General features: G+C 48.4%; 1 protein-coding gene across 2 annotated transcripts in view; it reads left to right on the top strand.

Moving 5' to 3' along the window:
• Nucleotides 1-14,666, top strand: part of Stk10 (serine/threonine kinase 10) — a 111,482-nt gene that overhangs the window by 49,957 nt on the left and 46,859 nt on the right. Inside the window, exons 3-4 of one of the 2 annotated variants that reach the window (XM_063230786.1) lie at nucleotides 3-51; nucleotides 4,782-4,931. In XM_063230786.1, the coding sequence (XP_063086856.1) occupies nucleotides 3-51; nucleotides 4,782-4,931 (199 nt within the window). Of the gene's footprint in view, nucleotides 1-2; nucleotides 52-4,781; nucleotides 4,932-10,835; nucleotides 10,933-14,666 lie in introns of those variants that run through there. The other variant, XM_063230787.1, reaches the window with a different exon arrangement.

Below are 14,666 nucleotides of genomic sequence, written 5' to 3'. Positions count from 1 at the left end.
AGATCATGATCGAGTTCTGTCCTGGGGGAGCCGTTGACGCCATCATGCTGGGTGAGTTTGCCTCCTGGATGGTCCCTCTCCCCTGCTGCCCTGTGAGTCTGTAGCCTCTGAGCACCTCTCTGCTTTGTCCCCCGAAGGGTCAGCTCTTGGACATTGCTGAGCAGTCATTGGCAGACCAGCCCTTGCCATTTGGAGGCCCAGGTCCTTCACCAATCACTCACCCACGAGCCTTCTTGGCTGTAACATGGTTGTGACCCCTCACGTGACCACACCTAAATGACCACGTGACACACTTAGGAGTGAGAATGAGATGCTTAAGGGGCCTTCTGTGTGTGTGCAGTACTGGAGATCAATCCCAGGGTGCTCTGCCAGTGAGCTGCATCCCAGTTTATTTTATTTTTGAACAGAGTCTCACTAAATTGTCCTAGCTGATCTTAAATTCAGATCCTCTCGCCTCAGCTCTCCAGGTAGCTGGAATTACAGGAGCGTGTCACTACCCCTTACAGGGAGTTTCTTTGAAAAGTGGGTCACCCACAGTCTTCGTCCTTTTCCACTGCTGTACAGAACACTTGAGCCCAGACAGTACTCGGAAAGGACGGAGACTGGTAGGACTCATGGAGACCGAGAAGTCCAAAAGCCACGTACCGGTGTGTGGTGCAGATTTCTTGCTGGGCCATCCAGTGGTGGATGGCAGATGCAGGAGAGAAGGGAAGCTGCTGTCATCCTCCATGAGGAACCCACCTCCACCATAACCAGTCCACCCCCATAACTGTGCCATTCACCCATTCATGGACGCAGAACCTGGCACTTCCCAGAATCCCCTGTCAACACTGCTGCACTGGGAATCAAGCTTCCAGCACAGGTCTTTTGGGGACGCATCTGACCTACAGCACCCACCCATTTTGCAAATCCTTGCTGGTGATGTTCTCAGCCCTGATGTCCTGGACAAGTGTGAACAGCTATATCCAAGCCTTTTCATTATTTTTTATTTTGAGCCAGAGTCTGAGTCACTAAGTTTCGGGGCTGGCTTGAATTTGAGATTCCCCTGTCTCAGCTTCCCAGAGTGCTGGTATTACAGGCATGTGGCGCTGGCTATGTTTTATTCTTAATCAGACTGACCTGGAGGTTAAGGAGGAGCTTGCCCCATCACAGAGCAGAACAGAGACACAAATCCCAGTCACTGCCTGTCCTGCATTGCTCCCTGCTTGTACCGGCCCTCAGGGCAGTCAGTGACAAGCGGCCACAGGTCAGGTCGACATAAGGTGAATGGCAAGCCCAGGATTCTTCAGTGGCTCAGGAAAGAGACGTCCAGCAGAATGTTGTAGGAAAGCCATCCATCTGTCCAGTCTCCCCTTCGCCCATTCATCTCAGGGCTGTCTCACATTTATAGCAGATCATCCCCATTTTTGTGGCAGGAGCCATAGATTGGCTGGACCCACAGAACTTCCGTGCAGAGTGTTATGGTAGTCATGTTCTGTTACTATAACAAGTGCCTAAGAAAATCAAAGAAGAAAATTAAAAAGAGGAAAGGTTTATCTTGGCTCACAGTTTGGCAAGTTTCAGTTCATGGTTTATTGCTTTGAGCCTGTGTCCAGGCAATGCATCATGGTAGGGTTGTGGAGCCCATGGTAGAAGCAGCCCTGACCTCATGACTGGGAGAGAAAAACAGGAAGAGGCCAGCACCCACTGACCGCATCATGGGCACTCTCTCAGTGACCCTCAGTCTGTCCCGAGGGCCCGCCCCTTAAAGAGTCCACCATTTCCCGAAGTGCTAAGCTGAGGACCGTCTGTACCATATGGACCTTGGAGAATGTCCCAGCCCCCCTCGTTGAGCCCGCAGGCAGGTAAATGACAGTGGGAAAGGAGATACTGGCTCTCTCAACAGACAATATCCTTGAGGATGAGTCTGACAATCAAAATGATAGCTTTGTAGGAGTTGGGATTCACAAGATACTAAGGAGCCAAAATTTTCAAACTGGTTTCTGGGGAAAACATTCTGGGAATCAAGGTGTGAGAAGCTGGGGTGCAGTCACTTGATAAGGAAGGACCCGTGTGCCTGCCTGGCCGCCCACCGACACCTGCCCTGCCTAGGGGCTTCCTGCCCTTCCTCCACCCTGCCATTGTCCAGGGCTTGGAGCCCTTACCAGCCTGCACAGGTGCCTGGGAACCTGGGTTCATTCCTAGTTGTTTGTTTCTAGCTGTGGGGCCCTGAGCTGGCCCTTTGGTGAGATGGGCAGAATCTCCATGTAGCCAGTCACTGTGTGGCCGCTCTAGTCTGACACCTCATGCTGTTCAGAGTGAGAAGGACATGACTGGCCATGTCCTGCCTGCTATGAAGACGCTTAGGCTCCAAATCCTCATCTAATTAAAGACTCAGGGCTGGGATCAGAGATGGCATCAGAAATCTGTGGTTTGGTTTTCCACTTTGGAGGACTGAATTCAGGGCTTCCCACTTGCTGGGCAAATGCTCTGCCACTCAGTCACACCCCAGCCGTTGCTTTAGAATTCATAGTGTGAGACCAGCCTCTCAAAATTACCCCGGCTAGCCTCAGATTCTTCATCTTCCTGCCCCAGCCTCCAAGTTCCTACACTTAACAGCCACCACAGCAGAGCTGATGTAATTTTTAAACAGTAAGGAGAAGGCATTCATATAATGCTCTGTAAGTAAAATCTGTGCTTAAAAATGTATTGGGCTTCAAAGGCTTTGCATGTATGAGTCCAGTTTTATGGGTTCCAGGAAAGGGTGAAACAATGGGGCCGGAAGTCAAATGAGGGGGCACCGAGGGACCGGAGCGGGGAGGTTTTGACTTCGAAGGGCGTGGAAAAATTTAGGAAATGGTGGAAGTGTTCCGGAACTAAATTGTGATGGATTATGTGACTGTTAAAATTTATAGAGCTGTACATTCAAACAAAAGCGAATTTTACCATATGTAACCTCAATAAACCTGACTTTGAGGAATGCATCAGGCCATAGTCATGTGATTAGTGTGGGGCTTAGGTGAAATTATGTACTAAGTCCTAGTACAGTGTCTGGCACATTATAAAGGCTTAAGCATGGTGGTGATTAGATCCTAATTATCTGTAGAATATCATTACTTTGTTGTTGATTTTTTTTATCTCAGTAAATCAGACATGAATAAGTCACATTTTTTAAAACATGTTTTAAAAAAATTACTGCTGATACCCCAGCCCTGGACTCATTTCAGAATCAGCATAACAGTAACCAGGTTTTTGCTGGCTTGTCCAGGCTGGCCTGGAACTTGTGATCCTCCTGCCTCAAGCTCCCGAGTGCTGGGATTACAAGCCTATGCTACCACACTTGGTTGTTAGAATCACTTTTTATTGCTTATTTGACACCTTGAAAAATGAACATGCTTTGTGCACAGAGCCCAACCTCGTAAATTGTAATCGTCCTATCTATATTCTTTTTTTTTTTTTTTTTGTCTTTTTCCTTTTTATCGGTACCAGGGATTGAACTCACGACTGCCTGCTTGCAAGGCAGGCGCTTATGCCACTGAGCTAAATCCCCAGCCCCTATCGTCCTATCTATAGACCAGGAGACAAAGGAGTGCTTAGCTTCCTGTCAGGAACCACGAGCTGTGGAGAGCAGAGCGTGGGTTCAGGCTCCGGCTGAGGACACAGAGGTTAAGAATGAGGCCACTTGGAAAGGAGCAGCTTGCAGACCCCAGAGAGAGGGGTCCTGGTTCAGGACTCTTGTTTGGGCCCCAGCTTCTCAGCCCAGCCCCGGCTTCACAGCCCTGGCTGTGTTTATTCTGACCATTCCTAATGGACCTGGCAGAGAATTAGGCCTTGTGGATTCCTGGCCACCGGGAGAGGCAGGCAGAGACACTTCCTGAGTACCAGCTCATGTCTGCCCCGCCCCCAGGCTGTGCTTCTGCTGGTCTTGACCTGGGATGCCCTTGTCCGGCTCTCTCTCCTGTCTTCCCTCAAAGCATAGCCCAAGTATCTGAGCATCCTTCACTGTGTCCATGTCCCTCTCTGCACCTGAGCACCAGGCAGAGAGCCCGATGCTTAAAAAGCGCTCCCAGATGCTGTGGTTTAACTGTGGCCCCCACAGTTCATGTGTTCAGAACTTAACTCCCGGACTCAGATGTTAATGGCGTTGAGAGGTGGCACTTTGGAAGGTGACTAGGATTAGATGAGGTGATAGAATAGGGTTTCTGTGATGGGATTAGTGGCTTTCTAAGATGTGGAAGAGAAAGACTGGGGTATAGCTTGGTGGTGTGCTTGCCTAGCAATGTGCAAGGTCCTGGGTTTGATCCCTAATACTGCACACACACACACACACACACACACACACACACACACACACACAATCGTGTGATGCCCTCCTCCACGTCAGGATCAGCAAGAAGGTCTCATCACATATTGCCACCATGTTCTTGAACTTCCCAGTCCCCCAAAACCTTGAACCCAAATAAACTTCATCAGTTACCGGGTACCAGGTATTTTGTTATAGCGGTGGAACACGGAGTAAGACAGTCTATGTCTGCTGACACAGTGCATCTCTGCATGTTACTGGGGTTGTATTTATGAACCTGAACTCTGAAGTGAGACTCTGGTTTGAATCTCAGATCTGTGTCTTCCCCACTTTGTGGCCTTGAGCAAGTGACCTCCGTGAAATGCAGCAAGTGACCATCTGTGAAATGGAAATAATATCTTTGCCTGTTCCATAGAGCTTTTGGGGATGAAATGGGTCAATAAGGTCAAATGCCTGCAGTTCAGTTGCTCATGTTAAGTGCTTGCTGAACTTTTTCCAGAGCTGGACAGAGGCCTCACTGAGCCCCAGATTCAGGTTGTTTGCCGCCAGATGCTAGAAGCCCTCACCTTTCTGCACAGCAAGAAGATCATCCACCGTGACCTGAAGGCTGGCAACGTGCTGATGACCCTGGAGGGAGACATCAGGCTGGGTAAGGGGGGTGACCAGGTGACGGGGAGAGGGTGGCCCTGGTGGGAAAGGCAGGGCCACACGGTGCCTGCCTGAGGGCGTTGGCTGAGGGCAGGGGTGGCCTGGCCCTTTCAGGGAGAGGGAGCTTGGGCTTGGTCTCCCTCCCATGGCCTGCAGGAGATGGACGATCCTCAACCCTCTAGCCCTGGACTATTGGCCAGCACCATCTCCATCTGCTGACCAGTGGTTCTCAACCCAGGTGACTTTGCACCTTGGGGACATTTGTCAGTGTCTTCAGGGAACTTGGGTGTGGGATGAGTAGAGGCCAGGGGTGCAGCTGAGCACCCTACAGGCACAGCTCAGCACCCACAGTGGAGAGTGAGCCCATCCACATGCCAGGGCTGCAGGGCTGCCTTCTCCCCCACAGTGTTCTGAACCTCAGTTGGTCAGATCCACAGAGGTGGAAAGCACGTGACTGTGGTCAGAAGCCAGCAGTGTACCAGGAGCCTGGCTCTTTACCGTCTCTTTCTGTGCTCTCAGTAAGTTCTTCAGCCTGAATCACGTGGACATGCCCTTGGCTGCCATTCACTCCACGGCGTGCACCTTGGACTCCTGTTATCTTTACTCCACATTGTAAATGTGCCTGAGTGGTGCTCCTGGAGCCTCAGGAAGTTTGTCTTTTGATGAAAAACAAATGCTTATTAAACGAAGCCCATGCAGTGCAGAAGGTGGCTCCAGGCTCATCTGGTGGCCAGGTTGTCACCCCAGATGCTGCTGCATGGTGGAAGGATGCATGGAGGTGAGAATTAAGAGAGCATCTTTCTGCCACGAGGGAGATGCTTCTCCCTTTCTTGTTTATTTGACTGCACTCACTCTATTTTCCACTCCATTTCCCACGTCTGACAGGTAAATAGTTCATTCATCCCTCTCTCCACACTCAGTCCCCTCCTTCCAGCATAGCAGTGTCACTCTCAGGACTTTCTCTAGTAGCTCCCTTGATGTCCTTAAGGAGCATTCCAGTGTATGTCCACAAAGAACAGTACTGGCGTTGAGCGTTGTGACTGCAAATCTCAGGGGTTGTAATACAAGTGGCGACAGAAATGTGTACCATCAACTAAAGCTGTGTCCTGTGTGCTGTGAGGGCCCAGAGAGGGTGGGCACCTGCTCCAGGTCACAGAGCTAGCAAGGACAGAGCCAGGGTGGAATCCTAGGCCTACTGGCCGAGGAACCGGTGCTGGTCCAGGAAGTGTCGGAGACAGGAGTTTTGTTCCCCGGCTTAGGCCTGGGAGTTGGGAGCAAAAGGAAACTACAAGAAGGAGAGTGGACTGCATAGTAAGGATGCTGGTTATTTGCAGCTAGACGTGATCGGGCAGGGTGGTCCAGGAAGAAGGTGCCTTGTGGGTACGGGCATGGGGATGAGAAATAAGCATCGGAGGGAGAAGAATAAAAAAGCTTCGCACATCTGCTGGGTTTATGAAGTCCCTTTGGGGTCAGGCATTAGGCTAGACACTTTGTATGTATCACACGCCAGGAGCCGTCCCAGGGGTGGGGACTGTGCTCATCTTACAGGTTTTCGGCCTGGCTTGCTTCCTGGTCTCAAAGGCCTCAAGGAGGGCCTGGCTAGTGCGGGTCCTTGGGGGACAGCTGACGTTTTGGAAGGGGCAGTTTTCTTTTTTTTTTTTTCTTTTTCATTTTCATTTTTTTTGTCTTTTTCCTTTTTATCAGTACCGGGGATCAAACTCACGACTGCCTGCTTGCAAGGCAGGTGTTTATGCCGCTGAGCTAAATCCCCAGCCCCAGAAGGGGCAGTTTTCACCATGCAGGACCTTAGCACCACAGGCTCTCACTTCCTGTGTGTCAGGAGTGCTCTGGCTCCTTGTGACAGTGGAGGGCATTGTAACACCTCACACGCCAGCTGCCCACGTGTCAGTCGCCCCAGGTGAGGCTGTTCACCCCCATTGCTGGCCGAGAGCCACCTGGGTACTGCAGACCTTGGGTGGGAGCTCGATGTGTGGTGGGGCTCCATGAGGAGAGAGGTGCACAGTGGGCAGCGAGTTTGCTGTTGATGGATGAATCAGTTGCAGTTGGGGTCGGAACCTGGGCCTGGAGCACGCCAGGCAGGTGCCCTGCCCCCGAGCTAGCCCGGATGTGGTGAGGCAGCCGTGAGTGCTTTGCGGGGCTCCTCGTGTCTTGGTTACCTGACTGTCACATCTTCCTGCATCCTAATTTCACTGCTTTCGTGTGTGTATGTAATGTACTATGCATTTGGCACTGATTTCTTTTTTATTCTCAAAGTAACACATGATATTTATACTTGGATAGAAAGGTAGATGGAAAGGTATTCAAGGCAACAATATTTGTAATTACAGGAAATCACAAATAACCCACGTGGATGTAGGCCACTAGAGGATTAATATGATTCAATCATACAACAGAATCTTTTTTTAGCTGTTGAAAATTAAACTGGAACCCCCCCCCCTTTTTGAGACAGTCTTGTCTTGTAGCTCAGGTTGATCTTGATCTCATGGTGATCCTCTTGCCTCAGCCTCCTGAGTGCTGGGATTACAGGCGTGTGCCACTGTGCCTGGCTAAAAACGTGTGATTTCTTGCAGAGGTGTAGGATCCATAGAAGGTGTGATGGCATAGCTGCAGCTGCTTGGGGGAGCCGAACAGAAAGAATCATAACCCACAAGTTCAGGCTGAGCCTGGGCAGCATAGCAAGGCTTTGTTTCAGATGAGAAGCAGTGATGTGTAATGTGATATAAGGGGGAACAAACAGCTTACAAAGTAGAATGTTTGATCTAATTACTTTTTTAAAAATAAGCAGCAAATATGTCAACCCACCACAAGCCCAGGTTCTGTATTCTTGGATCTAATAAACTGTTGATCAGAAGTACTTCAAGGTAGGCCAGGTCTGATGATAGCTATAATCTCAGCCCTCTGGGAGGCCAAGGCAGGAGGATCACAAGATTGAATTTAGCCTGGGCAATTTAGCAGGATCCTGTCTCAAAATGAAAAATAAAAAAAAAAAAATAAAAGATTGGGGATGTACCTCAGTGTGAAGGCCTTAGATTCAAGTGTAGGGAAAAAAGAGAAAGAAAAAAAAATATCTTCAGTGTGCTCCAGGTCCTGGATCCCATTCCCGACACACGTAGAATTTTCAAGTTCATATTCTATCTGTCTGTCTGTCTGTCCCTCTGTGTATATATATACATCTATACCACATGTGTAAAGGTTTTTTGTTCGCATCATTTCCTAAATAAAACAGCATAACATATATTTACATAGCCCTTACGTTATGTTAAGCATCATTAGTAATCTGGAGATGATTTACATAATACCAGGTTATATGTGAATACTGCACACCCTGTTTTACACAGGGACTTGAGCAGCTGCTGGATGGGGGAGAGGTGGCCCTGAAACCAATCTTACTCAGATACTGAGTGACAGTTTTACATAAAAATGATTTGGATATTTTTATTTACATTTTTGTGTGTGTGTGTGTGTGTGTGTGTGTGTGTGTGTGTGTGTGTGCTGGGGCTTTAGTTCAGGGCCTTCACATGAAGCTATAATCTAGCTCTTAATGTTTTATTTTGAAACGGGATCTCAAGTCAATAAATTACCTATGCTAGGCTCAAACTTGCAGTCCTCCTGCCCAGCCTCCCAAAGAACTGGGATTACAGGCACGTTTACACCCAATTTACATATACTTTTTATTTCAATAAATAAATTTGGAGCTGTATAGTCTTAAATGTTTTATCTCTGTTAAGATTATAGGAACTTTTAAATCTGTAAATGTTGGGGGGTGTGGTAGTGCACACCTGTAATCCCAGCATTTGGGAGGCTGAGGCAGAAGGATTGCTGTGAGTTTGAGGCCAGCCAGGACTACAGAGTGAGACCTTGTCTCAAAAAACAAAACAAAAACTCGAAAATGTTGAATTTTTAATAAACCACTGCTTTAGTATTGGTAATCAGAAAAACACAATAAATGATGGATGGATGGATGTATATAGATAGATAGATGGTCCTGTAGAAAATTTGGAATGATAACACAAAGAGGAGAATTCAAGTCTAAGCTGTTTGAATAGACCACTGTCTTTGTAGTCTGCGTCCAGTCTTTTTTTCTGTGCATGGAAAGCTGTAGGACCAGGGAGTGGAGAAGAACACGGTAGATGATGTCCTGCAAGTTGTTTAATCTCTCCAAACCTCAGCTTCCTCATCTGTAAAATGGAGATAATAGTTGGGCAAAGTGGTGCATGCCTGTCATCCCAAATACTCAGGAGAAGCTGAGGCAGGAGGATTCCAAGTTCCAGGTCAGCTTGGCTGACTTAATGGGACCCTTATTCAAAATAAAATCAAAAGGGGTGGGATTATAGAACTTAGTGGCAGAGGGTTTGTCTTGCATGCATGAGACCCTTGATTCAGTCCTTAGTGCTTAAAAAAAAAGGAGGGATGATAATTTTTTCTGCTCTAAAGTGTTGTACATAGAATTGGTATGTATGGGAGTGGCTGTGTGAATCTGAACAGTGCTGTGCACTTGATAAATTCTCAATGAATATTAGTTTTTAAAAGACTAATTGCTTTTAAAAATACTGGGAAAAGTGTATATATACACTTGTCTGCCTTTTAATTTTCATTTTTTAATTTTTGTCACATTGGGTATCAAACTTACTGCATGCTAAGCATGCACCCTTCTAGCGAGCTGCATCCTGGCTTGTAATCTGCCCTTTAAAAAATATATTTAATTCTTTGTAATGCTGGAAGTCAAACCTAGCCCTCATGCATACTAAGCAAACACTCAACTACTGAGCTATTTTATTCTTAATCAACACAGAGTAACTGTGCGTGCTCATGGGTTGCATACAGCGTGCAGTAGGCAGATCAGGGAACCTGGGCTGGTCGTCCTCTTGAGTGCTGACCATTTCTTCAAGGAACATTCAGAGATCCTCTCTACTAGCTATTTTGAAGCACACAGTTAATCACTGTCAACTGGTTACCCTACTGTGCTACTCTAGGTCATCAGAATTCTCTCTCCTGTAACCAGCCCTCCTCTCTCCCTTCCCAGGCGCTGCTCTTCTGTCCAGATCAACATTTTAGCTTCCACACAATAAGAGCAAGCCCACAGGGTTTGCCACCCCGTGCCTGACTTGCTCCACTTATTTTCTGGTCTCCTTTTAGAAGTTGAATAATGTCAGCTTGTTTCCCTCATGTCCTTAAATGCCCCTCACAAATACGAGTTGAGTGCTTTTTCTGTGTGTTGCACACCATGAAGCCCAGTTTCCCTGTGCCCGCCTTGCACTGGACACTCAGATCCCTCCTCTACTTTCTAATCAGCACCGTGGCGGGCCCGTGCCTGCCCACGGCCCGTGCCTCTTCTGTTATCCAACCTGGGCAAATCTGCACAGGACAGGGCTGTGTCCACACCTGCAGCCCTGTCCTTCCCCACGGTGATCCCCGGTCAGCCACACCACCACCCCCAGCAGAATGCGAAGTTCTCCTTCACCACTTCCTGGGGTTGACTTGAGAGAAAAAAAACAAAAACCCACAAAAGCAAATTTAAGTTGCTAAGGGCATTTCTGTTTTTTCATTCTGTAAAAAGAATCCACTCCACCAAAAAGCATTCTAGAGGATAAAAGTATATAGAGTGAAAAGGTAAGAGCCCTCTGTGCACTGCACCCACCGAAATCCCACTCCCACGGAGCTCAGCCGGGGGCAGCATGCGGGGGATGCACATGGTGCAGCGTGCCCATAGGAGGCGCGTCCATGGCTCTCCTGGAACCTTCGGTACCTTCTGCTGTACACCTGTGGTATGTGTGAGGCTACAGAGGTCTGTCACAGGCTCCTAAATCTCATCCAGCAAAACAAGCAAAGAACCAATTTCACATGCGGCCCATTCTTTCTGTTGTCGTTGTTGATGTCTCATTAGGTAGTGTATGCTGGCTTTGAGCTCCCTACGTAGTCCACGATGGTCTCGAACTCCATGCAATCCTCCTACCTCAACCTTCTCAGTGCTGGAATTATAGGTGAGTGAAACCACGCTTGACTAGCAGCCTTCTTCTTTCAGGGCTGCGTATTATTTTATCCTTTCATGGCTGAGAAGAGCCATTATTTCTAGCCATATGTCAAACATATTTTTAAAAATGAACTTTATAAAAATAATACAGAGAGGGGTGTGTTCCAAGACTCCCAGGGAATACCTGAAACCACAGGTAGTACCAAACCCTACATATACTGTGCTTTTTCCTATCCACATATACCTACAATAAAAGTTTAATTTATAAATTAGGCATAATTGCCAAGTGTGGTGGTACACACCTGTAACCCCAGCACTTGGGAGGCTGAGGCAGGAGGATCGCTGCCAGCTGGAGGCAGGCCAACCTGAACTCCAAAATGAGACCCTGTCTCCAAAGAAAAAAAAAGTAGGCATAGTGAAAAATCAGCAACAATGATAGAACAATTATGACAGTATGCTCTAATAAAAGTTGTTTAAAATTTCTAGAATTTTCCTTGTGATATTTTCAGACTGCGGTTGACCGCAGGTAACTGAAGCTGTGGAAAGCAGAACTGTGGATGCCGGGCCACTGTGTGAGTGAAGAGTTCGGCAGTGGCTGTGTGTTCACTTCCTGGGGTCTATGAATGTTCCTTCCGTGAACTTGAGTGCTTCATGCTCCAGATGTGGCGCCAAAGATAGAGCTGTGTGTGAAAGCAGAAATTATTCCTCTCCTAATGCAGATGATAGTCCATAAAGGGAAGTCCCCTGGCCCCGCCGCCCTGTCTCTGCTGCTTTCAGGTTGGAGGAGGAGAGGAGAGGCCTTTTTGTGGAAGAGCCAGCCTGGTAGAAGCCCTTTAGAGTGGGCCAGGGCAGCCGTCTACCTTTCTGGGGACGGCCATGTCAACTCCCATTTCCGGAACACAGGGCTCAGGGCCACCCCCACAACAGCCCAAGGAGAGCTTGAGGTGGTTGGGCTGCAAGGATGGGCGCCCCACCCTGCACCCTGCACCCTGCACCTTACATCCTGCACCCTGCACGCTGCACCCATTGCACCAGCCTGTCTTTGGAGCTGCAGGGGAAGCAGCGGCTGCCCAGAAAGCCGGCTGGCACTGGTTTCCGGCAGGGCACCGGCCCCACTGTGTGTTGTGAAATTGGGTGGCTTCTCTTTCTCTTCCTCCTCTGGAAGGAACCGCAAACTCTGCCGTGCTGGGAGCAGTCAGCTTCTGGAGCGCCTGGGTCTGAGAAGCCATTGCTGTCCCAAGGGATTTCCTGGCGTGGGACCCCAGCTGGTGACGATTGGGACGTGCAGGGCACCAGGCTTTTGTGGGCTGACTGGGTAGAAGAGGGGTGAACCCAGCCCCCATGCCTGCCCAGAAGGCCCCACCAGTCAGCAGCAGAGCTCTTTCTCACCTGTGTCCGCCTGCACCTGGCCCCAACCCCGGAGGTGTCAGAGCTCCCTGTGCCCTCTGACCAGAGCGGTACTGTCAGCGCTACAGGGCTGAGATGGAGACCAGCGTCCTGGCTGTTCCCTGGAGGGCTACAGCTCAGCCTAGCCCACCCCTGCCGTTCTCATCCCTCGTGTGTGTGTGTGTGTGTGTGTGTGTGTGTGTGTGTGTGTGTGTGTGCCATTGTGAACTTACCAGGAGCAGCACTGGGAACTGTCACTGTTTACCAATGTCCTTTTCTTCTCTGCTTGGCCCTACACATTGGTTCTGCAGACCAGTTTCTCTATACTGCAGATGGGGAAACTGAGTCACAGAGGTTTTGTGCCTGTCCTGGCCTCCAGCTGTCTCCAGCTCTAGTTGCTTCCAATCCTGTGTTCTCTCTCTCCTACCTGCCGCGCTGTCTGTCCTGGTGTGTCCCTCTGGCCTGTCTGTGCAGCTTCTGGTGTCTGCAGTTCTGCTCTACCTGGAAAGGCCTCCTCTCGATCCTACCTCCATGCAAACTGGGGCCCTCGCCAGAGCCTGTCCCGGCCGACCTCCACAGCCCTCCTGGACTTCATGCCCAGAGTTGGTAGCCAGGGTTGATACGGTATGCAAGGCTGCGGAAGAAGACCTCTCTTCCTCCTCCTCTCCATCCTGCTCCTCTCTCCTCCCCCTTCCTGTACCTCAGCTCTGCTGGGAGCTCAACCCCACCCTGTCTCAGTCCCTGCACAGCTCTAGGTCCACTGTGACTACCTGAGGCCTCTGTTCCCCCAGGAGCTTTGCACAGCAAGGTCAGGGCTTAGTTTACTTTGGTACCAACTGCAACCTCTGCTTCCCACCCAGCTTTTCTTTTCTTTTTTTTCCTTGACAAGTGCACTTTAATTTTTTACTTATTTATTTTAAAGAAGATAAAATAGAATAAACCAATCAAAACAAACCAGAGTAAGAGGCACAGGCCTAAAAGCATTACAAAATCAGCAACAGTTACCATAATACCTTTTGATGTTTTCAAAATAGTTTCAAATAACTTCAGACATAGTCAAAATCAAGCAGAACCGAACAGAATCAAGTCAATGAATGCAGTAAAGGACTTCACAACAAGCCAATAGTAAATCCAGAATGGCTAACATAATGTATCTTGCTGTCTTTGGAATAGCTACTCCTGCCATTGGATATAACAAAATCAAACAAAACAAAACCCAACAAAATAATGGAAATGATATAGGACCTCAAAACAAGACCATAGAGAGTCAACAATGGCTACATCCCTCTGAAGGAGACCCCCCCCCAGATACCACACTGCGTACCGCCATCCTCTGAACCCATGATCGGACCTCTGGCCCTCGACCTGCAGAGTTAGTGAAACACCACCCTTCACCTCTATGGCTGTCATCACAGCCTGTTTCTCCAGATAACCCGGTCGCTTGGGTGGGTAGGGGGCGCTGTGGGATGGTTCTTTTCCTTTGCTAGCCTGAGTCCTGGAAGGGGCTGGGGTCTGCTGTTTCAGCCTGGCTGGGTCTCCGCGCCTGGAGCTGCTTCTCAGGCTACATTTGCTCCCTGATTTTCATTGTTTTGTTAGTCCTGAAAACCATACATGTTCATCATGACAGAGAATTCCCAAAGTGGAGGGACCCTTGCCTGGCCTCATCACCCATGGGCATCCACTTAACCAGCTGGGTGAATTTCCACCAAGTCACTCTGTGTATGCTTAGGTCCTTTTGGGTGGGTGGGTGGGGGCAACAGGGGGGGGATGATTTTGACCACACAATGTATACTTTTGTAAATGTCCCCTTTCCTCACTTTTATGAATAAAAATCAATAAATACATAAAGTAAAAATGTTTTGAGACAGGGTCTTACTCTGAGTTTAGGCTGGGTTTGAACTCACTATGTAGCCCAGGCTGACCTTGAACTCTCAGCAATCCTCCTGCCTCAGCCTCCCAAGTGCTGAGATTACAGGCATGCATCACCGTACCCAGTTCTGAATAAAATATTTTACACTAAAATACTTTAAAACTAATTTTAACAACTATCGAATATTCCATCACATGGTGTTGTATCATTTTTCTTAACCTATTCAATTATTTAACCTTTACTATATTTCTTTCTGGGAAAGAGAAGACACTAAACAAGTTTAAATGCCTTAGTATTATAATGCCACTTGGATGGACTGGATCAAAAGAGTATGGATATGGGGTAAAAACTCTTTATTTACCAGACAGATTGCTTTCCTAAAGGCACAAGCCACTTTCTGAGCCCATGTGCAAGTAGGGAAGAGGCATCTCAGTCTGAGTGTTTGTTTTGATTTGTTTTGTACACAGAGTCCAGGCTGGCTTGGAACT

This window comes from Cavia porcellus, unplaced genomic scaffold, assembly GCF_034190915.1.
Source record: "Cavia porcellus strain 051 isolate PalLab524CR breed Dunkin Hartley unplaced genomic scaffold, mCavPor4.1 scaffold_19, whole genome shotgun sequence".
In the NCBI taxonomy this organism is placed as follows: domain Eukaryota; kingdom Metazoa; phylum Chordata; class Mammalia; order Rodentia; family Caviidae; genus Cavia; species Cavia porcellus.
This window is presented reverse-complemented; position numbering and strand designations above follow the sequence as displayed.